Source organism: Rhipicephalus microplus, chromosome 5 (assembly GCF_043290135.1).
Source record: "Rhipicephalus microplus isolate Deutch F79 chromosome 5, USDA_Rmic, whole genome shotgun sequence".
Taxonomy (NCBI): Eukaryota; Metazoa; Arthropoda; class Arachnida; order Ixodida; family Ixodidae; genus Rhipicephalus; species Rhipicephalus microplus.
This window is the reverse complement of record NC_134704.1, coordinates 95,557,319-95,583,926: the sequence shown is the minus strand read 5'-3', so window position 1 is coordinate 95,583,926 and position 26,608 is coordinate 95,557,319. Positions and strand designations below refer to the sequence as shown.

At 44.6% G+C, this 26,608-nt stretch overlaps 2 protein-coding genes across 3 annotated transcripts in view; one reads left to right on the top strand and one right to left on the bottom strand.

Annotated features, from left to right (window-relative positions):
• The window catches only part of LOC119174311 (sulfotransferase 1A1), a 58,686-nt gene extending 32,107 nt beyond the window's left edge, over nucleotides 1–26,579 (top strand). Inside the window, exons 1-2 of one of the 2 annotated variants that reach the window (XM_037425162.2) lie at nucleotides 24,396–24,554; nucleotides 25,408–26,579. In XM_037425162.2, coding sequence (XP_037281059.2) covers nucleotides 24,530–24,554; nucleotides 25,408–26,375 — 993 coding nt within the window. In that variant the 5' untranslated portion in view covers nucleotides 24,396–24,529 and the 3' untranslated portion in view covers nucleotides 26,376–26,579. Of the gene's footprint in view, nucleotides 1–24,395; nucleotides 24,555–25,407 lie in introns of those variants that run through there. The other variant, XM_075895791.1, reaches the window with a different exon arrangement.
• On the bottom strand, nucleotides 653–13,459 carry LOC119173785 (uncharacterized). Its single transcript, XM_037424569.2, has 7 exons — nucleotides 13,269–13,459; nucleotides 12,217–12,323; nucleotides 9,598–9,651; nucleotides 6,778–6,810; nucleotides 4,707–4,829; nucleotides 2,467–2,508; nucleotides 653–721 (listed from the first exon to the last, which is right to left on the bottom strand). Exons 1-7 carry the CDS (start codon nucleotides 13,402–13,404, stop codon nucleotides 680–682), a joined length of 537 nt encoding a protein of 178 aa, XP_037280466.2. The 5' UTR covers nucleotides 13,405–13,459; the 3' UTR covers nucleotides 653–679.
• Nucleotides 26,580–26,608: the final 29 nt, after the last annotated feature.

The window sequence follows — 26,608 nt, the reverse complement described above, 5'->3', positions numbered from 1 at the left end:
AAAACACATGTACCACACTTGACTGCTACACGCTAGTGTGTATGAAATAAATATCCGTGTATGCAGTTCACAAGCACGTGTGCCACACAGCTAATACCTGAAAACATTTCTTTGCATGTAGTTTTATGTAATACATTGCTGCTTTCCGGAGGGCTGTAACTGTATGCATGATGCAGGGCCCATATTGACGAACGCATCTTGCAGAAATATACCCGCAATAAAACGGCAGTACACACACACACACACACACACACACACACACAGACACACACACACACACACGTTTTGTGCGTTCTGTTCCTGACGTTGATGTAGCTAGGTGTCAACATTCATCATCAGCTATATTCTTCATTGAGAGTGATCAATACCAGGTCAATTAAACATGTAGTCACTGTGGTTCAGTTGAACGTTTCTTAACGCATGTCAACAAAACTGTAAAGAGTGAGAGTGAATTGTCTTTTTCGTAACTCGTGTCAAAGAACTTTTCAATGAGTGCACTCATAAGAAGATGCTGTTTAATTGACAATCAATTGAGTCGAAAAGGCCTCGGTACGTGGTCAATTGAAACTCAAAGTCCATTTTCGTAGGAGATGGATGTCCGAACTCAACTTACCAAGAGTTGTTTTTTCTCCACAAACGAAATATCTATTGATGCCAGACAAAGGAAAACTGAACACTTTTATTGAGTCCCTGGAAGCATCTTGCAGACCTTGTGAAGCGTCTGCAAAATACAAAAACGTAAGAATGTATGCATCGAGTGCGACCCTCATGACTAAACAACTCGCCGCTAAAGGAGCATCATATCTTACATTCATTGATATGGCTACTGGCATTGCTTCAAACCGTTTTTTTATCAGGGCAACAGCTGTCACTTAGGAAACTCAGATTTATTTTTCAGTAACTGTGAAGATTAAATTAGGCTAGAGAGATTGCATATATCGTCAATCTAAAACCGAGGCATTCTTTGAATATTACATTACCACTAAGAGACCCTTCAGGTGGCTTGCTTAAGGAACTTGCTCTAAGCGAAAGCTTTAACCTCCCTGATTTTGCTATCTCTCATGACCTAAATATCAATTGTAAGGTCGATCGCGCTTTTACCCGCGTGATCATCCTCTTTATGAGTGAACACAAAAAATAAAGAGCTTTTCAAGATATATGTATCCCCGGAGCATTTGAGGAATCGCAGAAAGACAAAAGATACTTAGAAATACTGCTTAATAAAGGTGTTTTGTAATTATAGTAATGGACATACTACTTGACCAAAAGCGAAGAGAAAGACTGCAATTAGCGATCGTTACCCACGCAGCTAGTTAGCCCTTGTGGCAGCAAAAGCCTGTGTCACGTTGCCACGACTCCTGCCATTAAAACACCCTCGTTTGAGTTTACACACCTCCTCGACCCTTTTACCAGTCAGTTACACAAACATAAATTCACCAAGCGAATCATTACACTATTGTGGAAAGAAATGAGCAAATTAAAATAATCATCCAGTTACAAATGCAAATACCTAGACCTTCCAAATAGGCGTAAACCATCAGATACAAAAAAAAAAAAACGTCCGTGTCATGTATAAGCGATTCTCTTCTTCGTTATGCGGCCACTCCGTCTTAATCTAAGATATGCGAATGAAATTGTTTTGTGTCCCGGATGAAATTTTGAAATATTTTATACAGCGTATCGAAAGTTCCGGTCACGCCTACTACAAGAATAGAAACAGTACTATAACACGGCGAAGGCATGCGGACATTTTCGAAGTGATTTTCGTCCTAGACAAGATCGGTTCACAGGAAAATCATTCTTATAAATGTAGCGCGCTTTTCGTGTCTGACAAACAAGGCTATCAATACCAAAAATCTTTGAAACGACTTTTAGGAAGGCACACGAACAGATGTACGATGTTGTGATGCATTCATTTTATGACTTGATGTTTCGTTGCTTCCTTTCATGGATGGCAAACGTTTTATACGACTGGATGCAACATTAAGTTTCTTTTGAACATTGTCTCCACTTAAGAGCCAACACTTTTAAGATCTAACGCAGTTTTCTATCAACGTACCTTTCAACGACTTTCTTCAAGGTGCCTCTAATGAGTAATATGGTTGATCTCATGATTTGCGCTGGCGGATTATAGGCACGGTTTTCGATTATTTTCTCAGTGGCGCGCACGGTGGATTTGCCTGGCTTGGTTTGAACGCTGTTTTAGGAACATAGGAAACAGAATTCATTCTCACTTATAACTAGCTGGCATATATATGTCACCGACTGTGTCATGAAAAAAGCCAATTAAAAGAAAACCTTCCGGCTAGACTTTTTTTGCCATATACGAACGCCACAATAAAAAAAAAAAGAGTTAGCCCTATCCGTTTCCGATTAGTCTTGGACGCCTGGCCGACAATAAAGCTGGCGATAATATGTGTGACAGAAGGAGCTAGGCGCGAGAAAATTGCCACATTAAGTGCTCACCTTGAGGACGGCTGAGCTTGAACACTGGACCCACTCTTCCATCTAAGGAGCAGAGTAAATGAAACGGCACCAGCAATGTCAGATCTTCAATCAATTCTTTCCATAACTTTGTTGCCAAGAGGGGCTAGGAAATTATCAAGCGCCGAATTTCTGCATTATTTTACGAAATACCTACCTAATATGAGCTAAACTAGCTGTATCTTCACAATAGCGACACGCATCGTCAGGGTGCGCGCCCGGAAATATTTTCTGCGAGAATGCCGGGCATGGGTATGTGCCCGTCTGAAGTTGCCTGAACGCGACCTCTTCTGCTTGCATGCTCTGGGGTTGAACCCGGGCACCGGAAGCAAGGATCACTAAGGAAGAGTGGGACCGAGCTCTACGCAGCTCGGACCTTGAAGCACAGCTCTGGGCTGTCCATTGAGCCCGTGACGCAGAGGAGGGACAAGGTCTCTCTGTTCCAACGTTGGAGCGGCCCGCTGCGCGCTAAACGCACGCACCGAAGGACCATAATAAAATTATTTATCCATTTATCTATCCTACTTAATCTCCTTCGGCATAGCAAGTTGGTAGTTGTTTAGTCAATATTTTTATTCGCAAATTCTGAGACCTTCGCCGTACATTAAATCTAGGTGCCTCAATGAGATTCTAGCTGGGCGTGAGTATAACGGAAGAGGACAGAAAAACGCCAGCGGTCGCAGAGCATCAGAAACGTAATTCGACGGGAAGCCTATTTTTCTTGTGCACTTTGGTTCATTTCTATTTCTGTCGTAATGACGGCTCTGCAGTTCAAAGATACTAATAATCTTCTCCACATGATTTTCTTCACTTCACTGTTTGCTTGATTCACCCAGTTTGCGTCTTGCAACAACAAAAAAAAAAAAGACAAGAACATCCATTAAGAAATTTCACTGCTTCTGTACTCTCTGAGCACCTCAAATGTAAACTTTTTTTCTGCACTGAGGAGGACAGGATGAATGGAAATAACTTTAAGTTCCGTGCAGGTTGATGCCACCTGCCTGGATAATCTAATGTCGGGACAGAGAGGTCATGCCTCCTGGCCTGGTCATTGGCTTACAGTTTTACCAAGACTATGGAAATATGGTCGTGTGACTTGATAATCCCTGCTAATAATTCCCGGGAAATGCCAAGAATATTGCAAGGCTACTTGAGGTGCTTTCATAACGTGGCCAGAGTGTATAGAACTCTTGATGCTGCCTGAATTTCTTTTTTCTCAGTAACATAGGTCAACAAAATTTGTGGAGCTTATTCGGAATCACTCACGAAATATATTTTGAGCTTTGAACTTACTCGGACTCAGACTCACGAAAAGTTTCTTCAGTCGGACTCACCTGGACCCAAACTCACAAAAATTTTGCTACCCACCCGCACCCACTCAGACTCAGACTCACGGCTCAGACTCATGGCTCGTTCTGAGTCTGAGTGAGTTCGAGTGATTCGGCTCATGAGGCCGTCAGCCTAGAATTTGCTTCTTCGACAAGGTGTCAATGCCCTTTAAAACCAATATCTCATGCAGTCGGTGCTTTTCTTGGTGCCGTTTGACGTAGTATCTTCGAAAACGGGTTATGAGTGTTTCAAAATCAGTAAGATCACTTTGTTTGAAGAGATGACAGCATAAGATGCAATAATTAAGAAGTTCCCTGCAAGAGTTGGTGGGGGGAGGTCAAGGCACCCTCTACGTAATTCACGCCTCTAATTAATAAATGAAACGATGCATGAACGGCACTGCATTCGAATACGTGTGTGACTAGGCTGGCGTGTAAACGTGAATTCACGTAAGGCTGATAGTAATGCTCAAGATGACTAGCTAACACCTTTGGTCAGCAAAAGAAAGTGGAGCTCACTCAGACTCAGTAAAAAAATATGTTTTGCGATTTGGACTCACTATAGGACTCAGGCTCAACAAAACTTTTGCTGAACCAAACTCGCTCAGACTCGCACTCACCAAAATTTCCTTCAACCGTACTCACTCGAATTCACACTCACGAAAATATTTCTCACCCGGATTCACTCAAACTGAGACTCAGGACTCGATCTGAGTCTGAGTCGGAGTCCGAGTGAGTCGACTCATAAGTGAGTTCACTGACCTATGCTTATTAGGGTATCTAGTATTATTGAAATCATATGCGTGTCATTTCTCCCATCAATGTGCAGTATTTTCGCTAACAAACCGCCACTGATTCTCAAGCTACAACAAAAGCTACTGGTATCACACTTGCCTTCTTGAAGCAGCTGCAACCGACAAGGTCCGTGATAAGCTCATGGAAAAATTCAGAAACGTGGCCGATGCGACTGGTGACGTACTTCTCGATGCCTTCCTTGTTGCAGACGCCGTTCACCGACTGCGAATGCGGGGAGTAGGTAAACATGTCAGCATACTGGTTTTAAACATAGCAGTTACCGAAGACAGTTCTGCTGAGAGTAGCTGAAACTTTCCTACAGCGCTAAGATACAGCGGCAGAAGGGCCGGGGAAGCAATGAAGTTGGAGCGTCTTGGACCTTGCATGAAGTGAGGTGCCATTGTTCGTTATAGTCCAAAAGCTTAATTGCAATGTTGCATTCAACTTTGTCGAATATATTTTCTTTACTAGGCACGAGGTAGCAAGGAATCTATTCTACATTATTGTGCACCCGTTGGTAGACCTTAAAAGTCTTACGTTTTTGACGCATTTTGTGTGATGTTGAAATTGCCTACTCATACAGCTCACAGTTACCACGCAGAAAATGAGTTCACAGTGAGCCCCAACTCTATCTGCTAGCGCATGACGCGCATGGAATATTTAATAATAAACGCCTGATTGTATGGCCGGGCTGATTAGAAATTAGTTTTGACATGTGGATAAGAAAATTAATATTTTGTTACAGGTAATTTGCTAATAACTTTAGCTGGGTTAGTTGCTAATCAACGAATGCTTCCGTAATACGAGCAATCACACACAAAGACTACACTGAAGAATACAGGAGAAACACTAAGCTTCAACCCTTCCCTTCGAATCAGTTGAACTCGGGCGGTTGTCTTGTGTTTCATTTCGCTGTGATCGTTGTGTACGTTTGCCAACATGACATCATTCACTTTAATTAACACTTGTTCCCTTAACGCACCCAACTGCTTCTCTGTAAGCTGAAACATCTTGAATTGAAGGAAGCGTGCAGACTAATTCGGTTTGCCATCTGAGAGCCACATCTACCGTACATACCGACTGCATGCATCAAACCCGAACTCAATGAATCACTTTTTACTTGTATTAGTAAACTTGACGAATAGTTTACCCTTTGTAGGGACTCTTGTTAAGTCAATCATGAACCTTATGAATTGCGATCGCCACAGTATTATCAAAAATAAAAATAAAACAAGTAAAAAGTTTATGTTGTATTCGCGATTACGAACAGTGTGCTCAGGCAGTTTTTCTTCTTCCATCGATATCATTTAGAAATGAAAAAACCCGTCACCCAAAAAAAGTATAACGGCCAAGTTACAAGCAGTGTCACGACAACCATGAGACAAATATTTGCGTCAAAAGCAGCAAAAGCCATCAATGACATCAATAATGTCAGGATCAGTGACTTCAGCAGGCCTTGTGCAATGGTGTGTCGATTTTAAGGTAATTTTAGTGGAAGCCCGACTACACCACCCTACCACTTCCTTTGAATTCAATATCTCCGCAAGAAAGCTAAAAAGCTTTCCGCGCCTTGTTATATCTGGTGAGTTAGCGTCTTGGAAACCTGGCCTCAGATTATTAGTTGAAAAACTGCACAAGCTCTTGCATATATGCAAGAGCTCTTCTTTTTTTTTTGCTATTTTATTTTCTCTCCTTTTGTCATTCAAGGCTGCTAAGATAACATATTGCGGATGCTGTGAGGAAATCTCGCACCTAGCTGGCCTTGCAGAGTCGAACGAACTAGTAGTACTGTTAATGTCAAAACTATTGGTATTGTAACTACTCGCAGGTAACGAGCCCACCTTGGTGGAACAGTGGCCGAAAGGCCCATGGGTTCGATCCCAGTTGCGACAGTCGCATTTCGATTATGTGAAATGATGTAGGCCCGTGTACTGTGCGACGTTAGTACACGTTATAGAACACTAGGAGGTCGAAAATTCCGGAGCCCTCCACTACGGCGTCTCAGATAATCATATCGTAGTTTTGGGACCTATAATTTTACATATTACTAATATTACTGGCTGTTAGTGATAGGAACGGCCTCCTTTGGTACATCGCGCACACTGTTGGCACTTTTGCTTCATACGAGCAAATGGCATTGATTAGCTTGTAGTTGAACTTTTGTACTTACGATTCCCGTCGTATCGGTAAAGCAGGCTCTCATCTGTTGAAACGATAAAAGATATAATATTGCCAGTTTTAGATGACGGCTGTGAAGACTACAACAGAGTAGCTGTCAATTCTACATGCGCTCAATTTAGCCGAGTCAGCGTTAAGCCTGTGAGCAAGGTCTAACATGCTAATGTTATCAAACAGTTAATATGGCTTGTTGTCAGCAAACACATTTATAAGCAGTGATTGTATTTACAAATCTGTGACAATTCTTGTTAGCACTGATGACACAGCAACCGAAAAAAAACATTTAGCGTGAAAAAAACTGTAGGTTGCTTTTAGCTGCTGTATGCGTAATCTAATACTTTAAGTATATCTTACTTTCATTACACAAAAATTCTAGTATATACGAATAAAACTTTACTACAGCACGGTTTTTTGTGTTGTATGGAGGTTAAAAACATACAGTGAGCCATCACAAGCTCAAAAAGAAAATAATAATAAAGACGTTGCCCAGACGATTGCTCTTCCACCATGGATGCGTCAGGGACCCCTCTTGGACTGGTCGAGGTGACCATTAGTATGACAAACCCGGAAGAAATGGAGGGGGGGGGGAGGGACGTGCTTGGTACCATAATAAAAGAAATACAGAAGAAGTGACAGATATTCAGTGGTTTTTTGGCTGTTGTAGCAGGCTCAGTTTTTTCTTATGATGTAGGAAGCAGCCGAGGTGATCTTCATAATGTCGCTGCGGTTGTTGCTACACGACATGAGAGTGAGAATAGGTGAGAACTAGCCTCCCAAAGCTTTTTTTTTCCACCAGCTGCGGCGTCATAGCACCGCTCAAACGGTTTCCTGGAACCCCATTTGAGAACCACTGGGCAAGACGTTCGAGCGTAAGCTACGATAAACTTGATTTATACGACTAATCTGGTGGCTGACCGATTCGAAAGCCAGAACAAAGGATTCATGTGTGATTTGTATGACTAAACGCGTGGCTGACCGATTCAAAGACAAAAACAAAGGAATAATGGATGATTTGTATGACTAAACACGTGGCTTACCGATTGATTCAAAGGCCAAAACAAAGGATTCATGGGTGAATTGTACGACTAAACACGGGGTTGACCGATTCGAAGGCCAAAACAAAGGATTCATAGGTGATTTGTATGACTAAACGCGTGGCCGACCAATTCAAAGACAAAAACAAAGGAATCATGGGTGACTTGTACGACTGAACACGGTGTTGACTGACTCGGAGGCCAAAACGAAGGATTCGTGGGTGATTTGTATGACTAAACGCGTGGCTGACCGATTGAGAGGCCGAAACAAAAGATTAATGGGTGATTTGTATCACTAAACACGTGGCTGACCGATTCAACGGCTAAAACAAAGGATTCATGGGTGATTTGTATGACTAAACACGTGGCTGACTGATTCAAAGACCGAAACAAAGGATTCATGGGTGATTTATGTGACTAAACACGTGCTTGACCGATTCACAGGACAAAACAAAAGATGAATAGGTGATTTGTATGACTAAACACGTGGTTGATCGATTCGAAGACCAAAACAAGAAAATAATAGATGATTTGCATGACTAAACACGTGGTTGACTGATTAAAAGGACAAAACAAAGGATTCATAGGTGATTTGTATGACTAAACACGTGACTGACCGATTCAAAGGCCGAAACAAAAGATTAATGGGTGATTTGTATGACTAAACACGTGGTTGTCTGATTCAAAGGACAAAACGATGGATTCATAGGTGATTTGTATGACTAAACACGTGGCTAGCTGACCGATTAAAAGGACGAAACAAAAGAATAATGGGTGATTTGTATGGCGAAACACGTGGTTGACCTATTCAAAGGGCAAAACGAAGGATTCATAGGTGATTTGTATGACTAAACACGTGGCTGACCGATTCAAAGGCCGAAACAAAAGATTAATGGGTGATTTGTATGATTAAAGACGTGGTTGACCGATTCAAAAGACATAAAGAAGGAATCATGGGTGATTTGTATGACTAAACACGTGGATGACTGATTTAAAGGCCGAAACAAAAGATTACTGGGTGATTTGTATGATAAAAGCGTTGTTGACCGATTCAAAGGACAAAACAAAGGATTAATAGGTGATTTGTTTGACAAAACGCGTGGCTGACTGATTAAAAGGTGAAAAAAAAAGATTCCTAAGGTGATTTGCATGGCTAAACACGTGACTGAGCGATTCGAATGCCGAAACAAAGGATTCATGGGTGATTTATATGACTAAATGCGGGGCTAACTAATTAGAAGACCAAAACAATGAATTCTGGGGCTAGAACCTTGACTTAATTGCTTTGCCCACCAGACTGTGACCAATAGAAACTATCTTTAGTCTTAAGGTATTTAAATTAGAATGGCTTTCAAACGCTTCCCTGATCATGTCAAATGTGGGCTTGCAGTTAAAGAAACGTGTGCGTCCAGGGCTAAAAACCGCTTCGCAACAACAAACGTAAGCAAGCGTGGCCATCCAACATTCCATCATAAGCACAAATTGTTTAAAGGACAGTAACCTGAGTTTGTTGACAGGATCTCTGCTATAAAAATAAATCACGAGCTAGCATAAAAACTTAATCACCTTATCGACGAAAAGAAATTGAATCGATAGCACAGTTTATATTCGTCATAAAATTATAAAACTGCAAAAGCACGACGTGGGTCCAAGCCAACCGTGCACAAATATTTATCGGATTTTACAAGTCATGCATAACAGAAGCTTACCCGAAAATGTAAGCGCCGACGTACGTTCCAAGAAATTGAAAACGTACGACTTCTGTGATGTTGGCTTACCGTGTGTATATCTTTGTTCCCCTTGGCGTAGCAGTCGTCAATGACGGCTGTGTCCTGCGATTTAATGTAAGAGTGGAAGACGTCATTGGATCACCCGTGCCAGACCATTTTCTTCACTTTAGCGACAGAAACCACAGAAGAATGCAGATGGCTGCTTCATGCTTGACATGTTTTAAAATGAATGGCTGAGTTTTTTTTTCTACTTTTATATCGCATTGTATTCCGTAAACCATGCGTTAAACGAAGTGAAATAGTTGGATTGCACAAAGATTAGGTCCAGTGCGCATGATGTATAGTAAAACAGGCATTACGTATTGGAAGAAAGAAATGCTAGAATCACCGTTGTTTCGTGCTCCTGAGAACCCAACCTAATGTATCAAGGTAAAAAGAAGTGTCTTAGAATTAGGTGATATTCCTTTGTTCCTAGTTTTCTTTCCTTCATGCCACCACTTATGAGCCAATTTTAGCCTGTCAAAGCAGAGCACAGCCCTATATCAGTGAAGAAGAAAAAGAAAGAAGTAGAAATAGGTAACGTAGACGAATTTAGACGGACAATAGTATGCGGGTGATTAACGTGAGAAGTTAAATTAGGGGCTGCTCTGATAGCTTAAAGGGGAACTCTAGTGCATTTTGCACCATATTGAGATAAAGCAATTTGCAAACAGTATTAACAATTTTATAACAGCTAGGGTGGTTCATTTTGCTGATAGACTCATGCCCTAATTTTACATAGGCGATGAACTGTGAGTCAAAACATAACCCAAAACAGGGAGCTGTTCAGCTATGAATGCGTGATGATGTCACAAAATAAGTAATACCCCCCCCCCCCCCCCCCGGCTGTCCAGGGAGTAAATATAGCGCACGTGCTTCTTCTCTCACGTGAGAAGCAAGCCGGCGAAGTCTTTCGACCTAAAATCAAGCTGAGACATCCCGTCTGAACTTATCAGTGACAGGTTGAGCGATGATGGGAGCTATACTGTCTGCGCTCGGAAGGTGCGTGCTTTAATTTTGACCCGCCGGCGCGTCAAGTTGCTGACGTGCCCTGCATCGATCTCCTCGTTGCTCAGTGTTGTGCGTGCTAACTGTAACACGACTAACACGACTAACAAAACCAAACTGTGCTTGCGTCGTGGTCACATCGTAGAAGACAGAATGTGCTGCATCCGTCTGATGGCCGAGACGGGGTCACAAAACAGTGGGCACGTTACGTCCCGTACACAGGGTGGCCTGCGTTTATCGGCGTGATTCCGGAATTGGCTGCCAATTTTTAAAGATCATTTTATAAAAGACTATGTGACTAACGGTTGTATAACAAGACACGTCTCATTACGGTACCAAAAAGAATATATGTTGAAAGCTTTACTGAAATCAATGAACACAATAAAATGATCGGAGGTCTTCTTTAAGTGTTTGAAATACAATTAAACTGCTTTTGTATCATAGGGTAATACCAACAGTGCATGTGTATCGGCATGCAGCGCTTTCAAGTGCTCAGTTTTCTTTACTCATTTTAGTTCCGGCCAGTTGACGTTTAGGCCGAATATTCTTATAAGTCTTATTGCGATGCTTTCGTTTTCCTCCTTTGCGTAGGTAAAAGTTTAGAGCAATAAGCAATGATGAAGTACCCGTGCACCGATAGGCATGCGCCCGGCACGAGAGGCAGAGGGGGTGGCCACCACCGCCTGGTCACCCAGGCCCCAGGGGGGGGGGGGGGCGCAAAAGTCAAACTTATACAATTGCCTAATAGGGTGGGGAGCGCTACGACAAACCATTACCCCTACCCCTTAAGAGGAACCATTCGCAAGCTTATGCGCGCACTCCTCACTCTAGGCTGACTATGGCTAGTTCTTTTAATTGAATAATTACTGGGAACTAAAGTCACACCTTCTTATCCATAGCAATGTTCTATTGCACTTTTGTTATACTCACGAGTGTAAGCGTAAAGAAGAGTTAGTCTGCTATAGCTCATTGTTAGCACGATCTTCTACCATAGCGTCGTAACGATCCCTCTGAAGAAAGATGTTTGTGTCTTCACATCAGCAGTGTCAGCATTAGCATTACCTATGCGTTAACTTCTTCCTATGGGGCGAAATTCGCCAAATTTTTCATATCACGCAGAGTAAATCATTCCCACAAAGTGGACACGACTTCATCTCAGAGAGAATTTAGTTCACGGTCTTTCATTCCCCGTATATCTCTTCCAGGATCAGCAGTCGGCAAACGGGAGAACGCCTCTTCCCGCAGAAAGTTAGGCAACATTGTGTGAGGCCAGCAAAAAGGAGTTAATTTGTTCCGTAATATGTCCCCGGTCTTGTTAGTAAATACATAGCGCAGTATATATCACTGTATTACATTTTTTTTCAAAGTGCAATTTTTACGAGCAGCCGCCTCTGTAGTACCTCTGATTTTGAAAGCATAAATAAATAAACAATAAAATAAGTCGAAGTAGCTGAAGCAGTTTTTCTTTAGCGACAACTAGAAGATGGATAATTATTCTGAAATAATGTATAACGGGTTTTACCAAAATGGCTTAATCAATTGGTTTATTCAGTTACCACTTGGTCTCAAATACAATGCAAATTCAATTAGCACATTATATGCGCAGAGTTCTCTTCCTACCTTGGAATCGACGTTTACCATCCTCAGAAGAGAAAGCACAAGCCGGTTCATTTGCGGTTTGTCCAAGCCGCTGTCGACGGCGTCGTAGACCAGCTGAACACTGAAGTCTGCACACACGAAAAATGCCAACGAAGTCGGGAACCAAAGGCTGTATCGTAGTCGTCTGATATCTTTTCACCCAATTAGAGAGGGCAATTCCGTCCAGCTTCAGGATTCTAGTACAGTACAGGCTCCCTCGTCAATGTGCGATAGCGTTTGAGTGAACGAAATTCACAGTGTCCATTTGAAAAAGTGCTAACAGCACATACAATTAATAGAACCCTGTTGTCTCCTCCTTTCCTAATCTATATATGCGATGTTAACACTTTCTGAAACGAATCCTCACAAACTTTCTCAAGCGTCAACACATAAAACTTCAACTACGACAACCCGAAGGCGAAAGGCACTTTCATCTTCATTTTCATTTTCTCCTTCTCATTCTACTGTACCTCTATAGGGCTAGCTCACCTCAGCTAGATGACCACAGTAATGAAAGACAGCGCCCTGAAAAGACTGGGACTGAGCTGATAGGGGAAAAGGGAATAAACAGTACACCTAGTATCATTGCCGTATGCAAGAAGTCCTTTCCTAAAACACACAAATCGGTCATCCCTGAAATATATTCGGAACAAGCATGGAAGCAACATGGGTACTGATTTCCAGAACGACTAAAATTAGGAGACTTTCTCTGAAATGCAGTTCTCCGCACAGGTTTACACCCGAGTGGACCTCATTAGGTGCCTCACGCTTATAATGCTTGAGACCACAGTCACGTCTTTGTAGCTGATGAGCGTGCTTCTTAAGGAAATAAATGTCAGGGGAAAACAATCGTGTTAAGGCAGGGCCGCTAGGTAAACGTTCTAGGGCCGCATGCTGGCCGTGCGCCACGCGTTTGAAAACTCACTTCAGGGCTAGTGCTGAAGAAACATTCTCGGAAGAAAAAGAAACCCCAGCTTTCTGTTTTTTTTTTCGAGGGCGTAGCAACATGTCACTGCCTTCCGAGCACATCTTACCCAGGTCATTTTCGCCAGAAGCAACGACGATAGCCAAAGCCAACAGAACCAACTGCGTTACTCGAACCATCGTAACTGAGCGCGGAGCGCCTTTCCTGCGTACCTCGCTCGAGCTCGACTTGTAGTGCACGGTCATAAATCGCGGGTGCCTTCATGGAGGCTAGACGTCGCGTGTTTGTACAGCGGCATACACGACACGTATGCGATGAGTGCCGGCTTACAACTCATACAGCGAACGTCGGGGCGAGCATGGGAATACAGGGGTCGGATAGGACTGTTCACTTTAGGTCGCAGAAAAATCCTACGCACTTTGCTATTTTGTTTTGGCTTTCTTGTCCCTCTCGAACTCTTCACTAATTCCCCCCTCTTCAATGTACCCAAAACATTATTAGTTTAAAAGATATCTGAAGGCCGACTAATAGAATTCCGGCTTGACATTGCTAAGCTGCCATTCTCTAAACTTCGCCCGAACGGTCGTGAAAGTTGTCGAAGTGTCTGTGCAGCGGTGGGCACGCCTGCTTTTCGTTTTCGCGTATTTCTTTCCTGCTAACGCATTACAAGCATTTCGGTTATGCTATTACTTGCGAAAAAGGCATCCATTCGGTTTGAACAGCGTGTTTTTGTCCGGGACTACGGTTTTAAAAAGTCTCAACTCTAAGTACGCCCTCACGTGCAAACGCCATACAGCGTCAGACCATGCACACCGGTGTACACGTGTCCGTCGTTGCCTCACGCAGGAGGCGTTGTTTGACCTTCAGCCTTCTCTCAAGGTAGGGGTGTCACGCCAACAGCTTAAAAGCTGTCACAGCCCTGTAATGACCTCAGAGGAAGGGGCGGGTCTGTATTTTTGTTTCTGTAACATTCATGACGTACATTATAAAACTACAGAACTGGGTAGAGGAGCAGATGTCGGTTATAATAACATATTTGGTTCTACGTCCAAAAACCATGATATGATTATGAGAGAGAGAGAGACACCATAGTGGAGCACTCCGGAAATTTTGACTGTCTGGTGTGCACTGACAACACATAGTACACGCAGATCTATACGACTTCGCCTCCACCGAAATGCAACCGCCACGGCTGGGATCGGCTCCACTACTTTCAGCCTCCGATCACACTAGCTGGTTCTCCACCACGGTGGTGGACCAGATGGCGGCGATCAACTGGGGCATAAGTGGCTACGCGATGAAGGGTCTGTGGGCGCGTGCTACGTAATCATGTCACTGTATCCGAGCTTTTCCGCCGTTGTGTTCAGTATAGGTGTCGGGTCGCATTTGAACGTGTCAATTTGGTTTCTGCCATACTAATACGGAAGAAGAAAAGTGCTTTTTACAGAATGACGATCACGTATGCAGTAGTCTCCTGTTGTGTGACGTTTGCAAGATGCAAGAAAATAGCAAGCTTCATTTAATTTTATTTTACGCTTCTAGAAAGTCTACGTGAAGGAGAACTCGTCTTTACACTTTGGCAGGTGTATTTTTGCGCTTAAACACGTTTCTGTGAAGCTTACTGCAGTCACGAAGTGGGTGGAAGAAAACGCGAGAACCTCATCACGAACAAAAGAGAGAGAGAGAGAGAGAGAGAGAGAGATAAAATTGTTTCTGTTCAATTTCTCAAGCCCTACCAGAGGCTCATTCCTGATTTGGCATTCGTTTCAGCTTCAATATGGTAGTATGTCTCTACAGCAAGAGCTTCACACTGAAAGCATTTACACTCTTAGTGTGTTTTGCAGTAAGCTATCAAAAGGAAGCCAATATCGTGTTCGAAGAAGTGGATGTGGACGTTAATGCACGCTTTGGCGTGGTTGTGCTGACCGATGACAGCCGTCAGAAAAATGAAATTTCACCGGAGTTACGCTCGGCCCAAGTCCACGGACGCTTTAAAAGAGCGGATGAAGAGGACGGAGGCGGAATCGAGGAACATCACGGCACCATCGGGCACGATGACGCAGGCGGTCACACTGGGCACGGAGAGTTCTCCATTCAAGAGACACCCGTAGTGGTCACCTACGAATCTGACGCTGCGGAGACCGGGGTCCCAGAAATGGCCGTAACCTACGAAATGGACAGTGACATTGCAGAAGGAAGCGGTGTTGGTGGTGGTGACAGTGGTGCGACGTCAATAAACCATGGCAGCAGGCGCTACCTGACACCGACGTCTGGCAGTGGCGGAAACGTTCGTCTAGGACGCATCGTGTATCGTGGTGGCGGCTTGCAACCGGGTTACGGCCCGATAGGAACGTACTTAGGAACTGGCAGCCATCTTGCGTACGGCCTTCAACCGGTACTGGCGACGAGTGGTCTAGCATTGCAAGGTTCACCAGCAATGGGCATATACGGATCTAAGCTCGGACTGGGAGGCACAAGACTTGGTATGGGGGGGAGTGGACTGAGTCTTTTAGGCACAGGTGCTGGTAGCGGATTAGGCTATGACTTACAACAACGCCTAGGCTATGGAATAATGCAGCAGAGAACGCCAGCTTTATCCACAATGGGCACTCAATTTATGGGATCACCAGTTCTTTACACCGGTGGTGCTAGAGCAGTTGGCTACGGAGGCGGTTTAGGCTTATCTCCCATGTACCAAGGTGGATACAGACTAAGTGGCGGTCAGCTAGGGACTATGGCCCTAAGAAATGGCTATGGAGGTGCCCTTAGCAGTGCAAGGTTGGCCATGCCGACTGTAGGAGGCTATGGAATTCGTAATGGAATGCGTTTGAGTGGTGTGAGTGGGCTGGGAGGACTCCGAAGTGTCGGTGGTGGTTCAACAGGTCTTGGGAATGGTATGGGTGGCTCTTTGGTTACCTTAGGTAGTGGTGTCGGAAACAGACGCATTGGTCTAGGAAGTGCAGGAGGAGCAGGTGTTATGTCCCTTGGTAGGCTAAGAAGTGGCTCTCTCGGTATGAATATGGGCGGATCAAGAGGATCAATTGGCGGTGGTGGAATGAGAGGGGGGTCGATAGGTATCAGAAACGGTGAGCATGGCTCCGGCGGCTCTCTTGGCATGGGCGGTGCGTCCCTTGGAGGTGGAATGAGTGGATTGGGAGCTAGCAGAAGCATTGGAGGAAGCCTGTCCGGGGGATCTCATGGTGCATCTTTAGGGGCGAGTGGTGGTGGTCTGGGAGGTGGAGGAGGCCTTGGAATGGGTTTAGGAGGTGGGTCTGGTGGTGCGATCGGGGCCAAGAGTGGGCTCGGATCTGGTGGTCTCGGTGTTGGAATGAGAGGAGGCGGGGGTGGAGGGGCTCTGGGCGGTGGCCTTGGGGGAGGCTCGCTTGGTGGTGGCGCTGCAACTGGCTCTGGTGGAGGAGGGCTCGGCTTGAAAGGTGGCTCGCTTCGTATGGGCGGGGCAGGCGGCTCTGGTGGCCATGGAGGTGGAATGGGTCAATTGGTAGCTAGCAGAAGTATGGGAGGAAGCCTGTCCGGGGGATCTCACGGTGCATCCTTAGGGATGAGTGGTGGTGGTCTGGGAGGAGGAGGAGGCCTTGGAATGGGTTTAGGAGGTGGGTCTGGTGGTGCAATTGGGGCCAAGAGTGGGCTCGGATCTGGTGGTCTCGGTGTTGGAATGAGAGGAGGCAGGGGTGGAGGGGCTCTGGGCGGCGGCCTTGGGGGAGGCTCGCTTGGTGGTGGCGCTGCAACTGGCTCTGGTGGAGGAGGGCTCGGCTTGAAAGGTGGCTCACTTCGTATGGGTGGAGGAGGCGGCTCTGGTGGCCTCGGACTCGGAATGAAAGGTGGTTCAGGTGGATCGTTTGGCAGCGGACTTAAAGGCGGTTCGCTGGGGATAAGTGGTAGTGGAAACTCTGGTGGCCTGGGATTAGGCATCAAGGGTGGCTCAGGTGGGGGAATAGGTAGCGGGCTTAGTGGGGGCAGCACGGGATTGGGTGGAGGCACAGGTGGCCTCGGCCTGAAAGGTAGCGGTCTAAGCGCGAAGGGTGGAGGTATCGGCATGGGTGGTGGCTCAGGTATCGGGCTGAAAGGAGGATCAGGATTCGGGCTCAAAGGTGGGCCATCAGTCACCGGTGGAATAAAAGGGGGCTCCTTGGGTGCCAGTGGGGCCAGTGGCTTAGGAGGAGCTGCACTTGGTAGCCTCGGCGTCAAAGAAGGTGGCGGGATCGGGGGTGGTCTTGCCGCTGGTACCAGTGAAGGGCTTGGGGCGAAGGGCGGTGGTTTAGGAGTGAGCGGTACTTCAGGTGGTGTCAAAAGTGGGTTAGGCGTCGGTGGTAGTGCCGCCCACTAAGTGAGAATAACTCAGCTAATTTTTCGGCCTGACTGAATAGACAGAAAGGTCGTTTTCGGTGAATAAAATTTCTTATGCTAGAATTATTATTATGTGCTTACTTCAGCTGATTCAAGTTTCGGACATATCCTTATGTACGCAACTCATGAATAGAAAGCGAAAGACAAATTTCATGAATTTGGCTCAAGGTGTACTAAGCAGAGCCACCCCCACTCCATTTCATTTTGCATGCTCATGCGGAAGCCACAAAGTTAATCAAGGAATGGTGTAGGCAGGAAGGTAAGCTACAAAAAAGTAAATAACACCCCATTTACAGGAAATGTACTCAGACTATACTAGGGAATTAGTGCTATGCCCTGTTTTCCGAAATATCTTTGTTTATCAACCATGCTTCCACTCACTATGATACATCAACTCATTCGTAAGGCAGCCGTGAGGAGCATATATAGTTCACAGAAATTTTGGTGAAGGCATTAGTCACCTGATAATTTTACCCTGCAATATCAGGCAACAATTATACACCTTCGAATTTATTGTATGTGTTAGTTCGTGCACATGATTCTAGATGATACGTGTGCTGCTCAAGCAATCACAGCAGCGAGAAGGAATGGTTGGTGGCGCAACTACCTAATGTTGTTGCTGTCGACAATTAGGGCTTTCACTTACGTCGCAAAACTCTTCATTCTAAAAAGTGTTCCCCTTTTAAAGATGATAGCTTTTCTTGTGATGGTTCAGCGCCGAACGCTTGCTCTGTCCATCCGCCCATTCTTCCATCCATCCATCCGTCCGCCCGCCCGCATGTCCGTCCATCCGTTCGTCTGTCTGTGCCTGTCGGTCTGCCTGCCTGCCTGCCTGCCTGCCTGCCTGCCTGCCTGCCTGCCTGCGTGCCTGCCCTGCCTGCTCTGCCTGCTCTGCCCTGCCTGCCTGCCAGCCTGCCTGCCTGCCTGTCTGCCTGCCTGCCTGCCTGCCTGCCTGCCTGTCTGTCTGTCTGTCTGTCTGTCTGTCTGTCTGTCTGTCTGTCTGTCTGTCTGTCTGTCTGTCTGTCTGTCTGTCTGTCTGTCTGTCTGTTGGTGCTTGTCCAACGATTCTTCCGCTCAGCGAAAGTTTAAGCCCGTGCTCTTAGATATTTAAAACACTGTCTGAAGAATAGAAATTGTACCCGAGTCTTGCAAGCTCGTTCAAATCATTCTTATCGTAAAACCAGCTAAGATGCCCTTGAGCCTTCAATACTACCATCTAATTAGTCTGACAAGTTGTTTATGTAACGTAACGAAAAAAATGATTGATGCGTAACTTCAGTGGTGATTTAACAGAACCGGTCTATTATCCAACTACTTTACAGGATTTAGGAAACAGAAAGTTATAATGGATGCACTGCTGGACACAGTAACGTATGTGGAGCATGAAGGCACCTGTGGTAGTTTGACTATCGCAGTATTCGTAGACATTGAAAGGGCATTTGAAACCGTCAGTCACACTCATGTTTTGTTAAGTATGTTGGAACCCAGAATATCCGGCATGTCTTCGCGGTGGATCTTTAAATTTTTATCGTATCGCAAAGTATTCGTTCAAATGAGCGGAGGAAAGTGTGCTGAGCACGACGTCAGGCAGATAGCGCCACAGTGAAGCGTACTCTACCTTTTTCTTCTCAAAAGTGCTATGGCTGATTCAGTAAAAAGGCAGCTTTATCAGTTGAGATACTGACTATATGCTGATGCTGCATGTATTTGAGCACCTGGGACGTACTGAAGTTCAGTCAAATCAGATGGCATTTCAAGAGGGCATAAATATTATTAACCAATTTTAAAGGAAACACAAATGATTCTGTCGCACGCAAAGACAGCTGCAGTGTATTGCCCTTCAGTCGTAGGAAGCTAAAATTTTGCACTCTTCATTTAGAAGCATAAACACTAAATACAATAATACGGCATCAATTTCATGAAATTTATAAACATTACATATGTTTTAATATACTTTAAATTTGATAAACATTACATATGTACTCCTACAATAAACTTGTGACGCCGGGTTGACGTCAATTGTGTTATATGTCATGCGCTGAAGTTGATTTACGTAGCAGCGTCCACGGCTACCATCATCGTGAGCACCAGCGCTTCATATCAGCTTATCGCTTCTGGTGTTTCAAATACTCATGTTCCTGTTCGCATCGTTGCGCAAGTGCAAACTGATGATTATGTAAACATCTGCAACATATGTATGTGCGTGCAACATTTCATTGATTGATATGTGGGGTTTAACGTCCCAAAACCACTATATGATTATGACAGACGCCGTAGTGGAGGGCTCGGGAAATTTAGACCACCTGGCGTTCTTTAACGTGCACCCAAATCTGAGCACACGGGCCTACAACATTTCCGCCTCCATCGGAAATGCAGCCGCCGCAGCCGGGATTCGAACCCGCGCCCTGCGGGTCAGGAGCCGAGTACCTTAGCCACTACACCACCGCGGCGGGGCATGTGCAACATTTGAGATATATATATATATATATATATATATATATATATATATATATATATATATATATATATATATATATATATATATCCTGATGAAGGCCAGACTCTAGGCCGAAACGTAGAAATAAACCACGCTGTGACCGCTCACGAAGGATCTACTGGACTATATATATATATATATATATATATATATATATATATATATATATATATATATATATATATATATATATATATATATATATATATATATATATATATATATATATATATATATATATATATATATATATATATATATATATATATATATATATATAGACCACGCTGGCAATGCGGCGCTGTGAACAAAAAGTGGGTGTATCCAACGCTTCGCTGGATGGATTGATGGATGTATATGGCTGTACCCTTTAGATCGGGCGGTGGCTAGCGCCACTAAGCCGTAATACTTAATGAAACAAAAACTAGATTTATTTTAGGGGCGAAGCTTCTTATGGCGTGGCTTGTGCGTCCCTCGTAGTACGTAACCACCAGTGGCACATACCCGAAATAGCGGTCCTTACGATTTTGACCTCCAAGGTGGTTCCGGAGAGAGATTTCTTCTGTGCGTTGTTGAACAATAAAAGATAGTGCTCAATGCACATGTTGATGGCTGCTAAGGGGGAATGAAAGACAGGAGCATTCGGCCTTTAGGTAACGTGCACGCTGCGATCCCCATTAGCAGCTATTGGCATGTACATTGAGCACGATCTGACAAGAAAGGGTTGCTACGTTATACTCGCTGAGCGTAACCTCCTTGGTTTTAGAAAGGTTTAGCGAGCGTTGGGCCGCAGAGCCAAGAATACAGTGAACTAGTATATACCATGAACTCGAGGTGGTTAAATGTGGGAAGTAAACCCGAAGCGCAAGCCGTAAGAAAGTGTGCATGTGCCACCTCCCGTTTAGTCCTTGAAATGTCCGCTGGATGGCGGTGCTTCTATATGGAGAATATGTGATGAAAAGATGCTAGATGGTGGTACTTGGAGTGCTGAATAGATGGGCGAACGGACGCACAGACAGATGCATGGATGGACGCATGAACGGACGCAGGCGCGGATGCATGGACGAACGCAGGGACGGACGCACGAACAGATGCACGCACGGACGGGTGGATGGACGTATGGACGGTTACACAGACGTACGCAGTAACGGACGGAAGCAAGAACGAATGGATGGACGAATGCTTCGCCTCACTCCCCATCATTCACACCGTAGATATGCTGCCATTTTCCCCCCTTAAATAGTGAGGATGAGGATTCATACTTTGCAGTTAAGGGTTTAATTTTCACTCGTGCCTTGACTTTAGCCACCAATCAGACAACCTCCTTCTAGTTAATTCTACCCTCTTAAAGTCTATTTTGCCCTCCCTGTCCCTAAACCGCAGTGCTTTGAAAAACTCTGCGCCATCGTCCTGAACTATAGGGTGAAGCCCTTTACAGAACATTATCAAGTGTTCGGCAGTTTCTTCTTCCTCTCCACACGCACTGCATAACCGTGTCTACCCCTTCGTATTTGGCCCGATACGTCTTGGTTCGCAATACTCCCGTCCTGGCCTCAAACAGTAGAGAACTACCCCGAGTATTATCATAGATCCTTTCCTTGGCAATTTCTTGCTTAAAAGTTCGATAGATCTTTAGTGCGGACTTCTCAATCATGCCAACTCTCCACATATCGGTCTCGGCTTCCTTCACCTTCTTAACCGATAATTCTTTTTGGTTTGGCCCCCTGCTGTTTTCCAAGTATTTACCAGTCAATTTTCTGGTTCGCTTCCGCCATTTTGTATCGACATTCTTCATGTACAAGTAGCTGAATACTTTCCTAGCCTAACGCTCCTCCCCCATTTCTCTCAACCGCTTCACAAATTTTATCTTGCTACTAGCTTCCCTGCCCTCAAATGATGTCCATCCCATATCACCTTGTACTCCCTGATTTAGTGTATTCCCGTGAGCTCCTAAGGCAAGCCTACCTATTCCACGTTGCTTAATTTCTAAGCTATCAGGACCCGGTGCTGCCACCTATCAGTAGTTTCCGTGCAAAAAACTTTAGTTTCGTCACAATATCGCCCGATTACACCATACCTCATGCAGCACTCACCAATCTTCTCGCGCAGATTGTCACATAAACGTTTTATTTTCCCTATCCAGTCACAACACTATGGTCTTTCGACCTCCTTTGCAGAAAAGCACGCAGATAAGCAGCCAGTTTTTAAGCAATCTACCACTTACTGGTATTGAAATTACTTAGTTTCTGCCGGATTACTTGTAAACAGCAAAAATTCAGCCCGGAGTAATTTTACATGCGAAGCATTTTTTGCTTGCAAAAAACACTTTGGCCGTCTCTCTTACGGGCCACCTACATCTGGATGCTCTAGTGGTCGTTTCCTTAACTTAATGCCTACTGAAATCAACATAGAAGGAAACAAATGAGTGAGGAAGCCACACCATGATAGTATATAGTGGCTAAAGCAATCGGCTGCTCACTCGTAGGTCATGGAACTGAATCCCAGCGGCGGCGGTTGCATTTTCGATGGAGGTGAAAGTGCTGTAGGCCCGTGTAATCAGATTTGGGTGCACGTTGAACAACCCAATGTGGTCGAAATTTCCGGAGACCTCCACTAAGGAACCTTTCATGTCATAAGGTGGTTTTGGGATGATAAACCGCACATATTAATAAATCGATGAGAAACCTGACTCACACGTCAGGATATGAATAATGTGGCATGGATGTCACGAGCGTTGCGGTACGTTTTTTTTTTTTTTTTGCGACGTGCGCGCTTACGCGCTTTCCAAGTCGCTGGGGATGCGGGAAAGTGGCAAACGCAAATTGCAGTCGATATCACCTTGAAAACAGCTAAATCAGGCTATGACGATCTTAACGCGAGACCGTTCAGTATCCCTTATCACAGAAAATATCATGTCAGCATTGGGAGCGTTGTTAGTGACGAAAATATCAGATGTGTGGCCAGTATATATCGATACAAGTTGCAGTTAAAATCCAACCCATGCAGTCTACGTATCACTCAAGTATTGCACCTTGAAGCAAAGCCACTGCTTGAAACAGCGTCGGCGAAAATTTCTATGCAGTCGTTTTGTCACGGCCACGTCAATTCTGGTTACAATGTTGGTTATCCACTTTCGTAACAGTGCGATAAACATTACATATGTGCTCCTATGATTCGGCAAGCTGTAGTCAACCGTTGCTCGAAGCCGGAGGAATAAAGCGAAAACGGCTCTTGTAAAACGAGTTAAACGGACATCACCACACCGTAGTTCGCACTACGTTTCCAGAAAGCTGACCTCTATTCTATAATGTAGGTGCCATCGTTACGTTAGAGTGACTGCGAGCTGCCCTTCACGCATTAGAAATTGATTGATTGATACGTGGAGTTTAACGTCCCAAAACCACCATATGATTATGAGAGACACCGTAGCGGAGGGCTCCGGAAATTTCGACCACCTGGGGTTCTTTAACGTGCACCCAAATCTGAGCACACGGGCCTACAACATCTCCGCCTCCATCGGAAATGCAGCCGCCACAGCCGAGATTCGATCCCGCGACCTGCGAGTCAGCAGCCGAGTACCTTAGCCACTACATCATCGCGGTGGGGCGCGCATTAGGAATGCCAATGTCTTCTGAAAATATATACTCGCATAGCTAGCTAAAGTGCAAGGACACGTCCATTCGCGTCGCAGTGCCTAGAATACACAAAAAAAATGTGGCATAGGCTGCTACTCGCCTACTCCTTCGCATAACATCGACAGCCACAATGAGTGGAATCTGCTGTGACTTTTTAAGAACAATATATTCATCGAGCGATTGAACAACGTCACGACTCATTGACGTACACTTTACAAGAAACAGGCACGTATTTCTGAAAAAATATCACAATGCATTTTCGAATGACAGCTGAAGTCACACATAGCGCACTCACATTCGTCCTAATGCTACGGTGCTAAACTAGCTTCATTCATTGACTTTGACGCAACGTAACCATTGCTTATTTGTGAATCGGTACAATTTGGAGTATAGTAGAGACTCCATCGAGACCATAGTGGTTGTTCCTGTTTCCACGTATCCATGATAGCCAAAGTAACACCGAATAAACAAAAGAGTAAGCGGCATTCAAGCTCCACTTTGGAATTCCATATCGTCATACCACAACATAATCACGATAATAATGGTTAGAGTCAAAGGCGGGCTCAAGCTGGTTATTATATCGTTCCCTTGTCTACGGAAAGGTGCCTCTTCAGCAGACTTCTGTCGCGACGTCGACCACGCCAGATATCGCATATGAGCTATTGTTTAGCGAGACAAACAACGAGATAAAGAGGAGAAGCACTTATTTCAGCCATCGCCACCCTAATTGCAAACATTCGTTGTTAGTAACATTAGAGACTAGACACCCTGCTGCGTGGAGTTCGACTTAGATAAATCAAAAGGTCCACGAAAGTAACGAAGCTTTTAGCGGCGAGCTTTCCTTTGCGTTTCTGCTTGAAGACTTGCGCGACCATGAACAAAGAGGAGAGCTGTCCTTGTGAGTATTCGCATGTTTTGTTTGTTGGTCGGAAGTACTGTCCAGTTCTTGTGGTTGTTTTTTTTTCTCTGTTCCTGATAATTGAGAGACGTCAAGCCAAATCATGAGCGACTGGAAATTTTCCTACTACTAAAAATTCAAACTAGCTAAATGGTTGTGCCTTCACTTGCGAGTAAAATGTGAATTTCTGCATTTTTTGTTTTGAGCCAAACTGCCGTGTTTTATTGATTGTCCAAAGAGAGTACCTGACTTTATGAAACACAACTAAAGATAGTAATATCACTTATACAATCAAGTAAAGGAAAGGTTCGTTGTTGCCGAACTCCGACAAAACAAGTTATTTATCTTGCATTTCTATACTCGTGTAGGAGCATCAGTTTTCCAATAAGTAACTCTCTCAGGTTTTCTTATACTGAAAGATCCTTATGCGCGCCTCAGGAGGAAATTAATCGGTTGTAGTCATTATCTCTATTGAGAAGAAAGTGCATAGCTTTTGATAATCTCATTACTTGTTACAAAACGGTCCCTATCCATCTTTAAGTTCAAGAGTGAAATAACACCAATTTGATTGCTGAAAGAGTTAGCATAAGGTTAAGTTTACAGTTTCTGACATTTGGAGCACTTAACTGTTTACAGAAATATCAGAAAGCTTGAAGAAATGTTATTTCAATGCTTGAGTTTGTGCCTAACAACGCAAAATTTTCGAAGAAAATAACGAAATGAAGCAAGCATTTTGTTGCATATTGTGTCACGTGATTTTTTTTATGTCATCACTGCCACGTGAAAGATTTCAAAGCGGAGATTTGTTGTTTTTGTTAAGAGTGCTAATTGCAATTTTATTCTTTTATCGCAGCTTCGAGCGATGTACCGAAGTCGAACAAGCCGTGTCTTCAATACTACAAGGGTGTGCCTCTGCCTGGCTTCTTTCCACGAGAGTGCATCGAATCAGCCTGTAAGTACAAACCAACGAAGGACGACTTGTACATCGTCACGTACGTCAAGTGCGGCACCACGTGGACACAACACGTGGTGTACTTGATCCAGACGGGAGGCGTGCCACCTTCTAACGCGGAAGAATTCTACAGGGCTAGTCCGTACATCGAGGCCTTCGGAGCCGAGTGCGTAGAGTGGATGAAGAAGCCCGGAGCCCTGAAGACGCACCTGCCGGTGCAGTTGCTGGAGTACAGCCCTGAGGCCAAGTACCTCGTGGTCGCCCGCAACCCTCGTGACGTCATAGTGTCTCTGCAATATCACTGGCTCTCCTTCGTCGGGTACCACTACAATGGTACCTTCGACGACGCATTCGAGCATTTCATGAACGACGAGATTGACTGCGGTAACTTCTTCACTTTCTACAAGGACTGGTACGAGCGAAGTCGCGACACCAACGTGCTTTTTGTCGTGTACGAGGACCTTAAACGCAATCCCGAAGAACTCATCCTGAGAATCGCTCGCTTCATGGGCGAAGAGTACGAAGCCAGACTGCTCAAGGACGGCCGCAAGAGACTCCATGACGTCATCAAATACAGCAGCGTGGAGGAAATGAAGAAGTACACCAACGACATCATCCAAGAGTTTTTTCGCGGTAGCTTTGACTTCCAGGGTCCGGAATACGAAGGATTCAGGCAGTTCCATCACGGTATTCATTCAGCTGGATTAGAAGCGGCGAACAACATCAACTACGTGCGCAAAGGAATTGTCGGAGACTGGAAGAACCACTTCACTCAAGAACAACTCAAACGACTGAATGAGAAGTTCAAGAAAGAAACCGAAGGAAGCGACATTGCCGAGCTCTGGCCGGAAATGAACTTCCTCGAATGAGACAAACTGCAGCACTCCATCCACGAGGACCAAAATGCACAGTGGCCCAATCTTCTTACTAATTAGCAAAAACTTTCGGTTACAACGTAAATGATTGATCATTTGTACTGTCATATGCCCAACAAGCGTATTCCTTATGCATGCAGTATTTAGCTGTTCTGTTTATGGATGGTGTTGCGACAACTGATAAAACTGCAAATGTTAGTTTTGTGGCTCATTGTACTCTGATCTAG

Coding starts and splice junctions, on each gene's coding strand:
- LOC119173785 (XM_037424569.2), bottom strand. CDS start 13,404: ATGACCGTGCACTACAAGTCGAGCTCGAGCGAGGTACGCAGGAAAGGC. Junction 6,811..9,597: donor GGAACAAAGATATACACACG/GTAAGCCAACAT, acceptor TCGTTTCAACAG/ATGAGAGCCTGCTTTACCGA. Junction 4,830..6,777: donor TTACCGATACGACGGGAATC/GTAAGTACAAAA, acceptor CCGCATTCGCAG/TCGGTGAACGGCGTCTGCAA.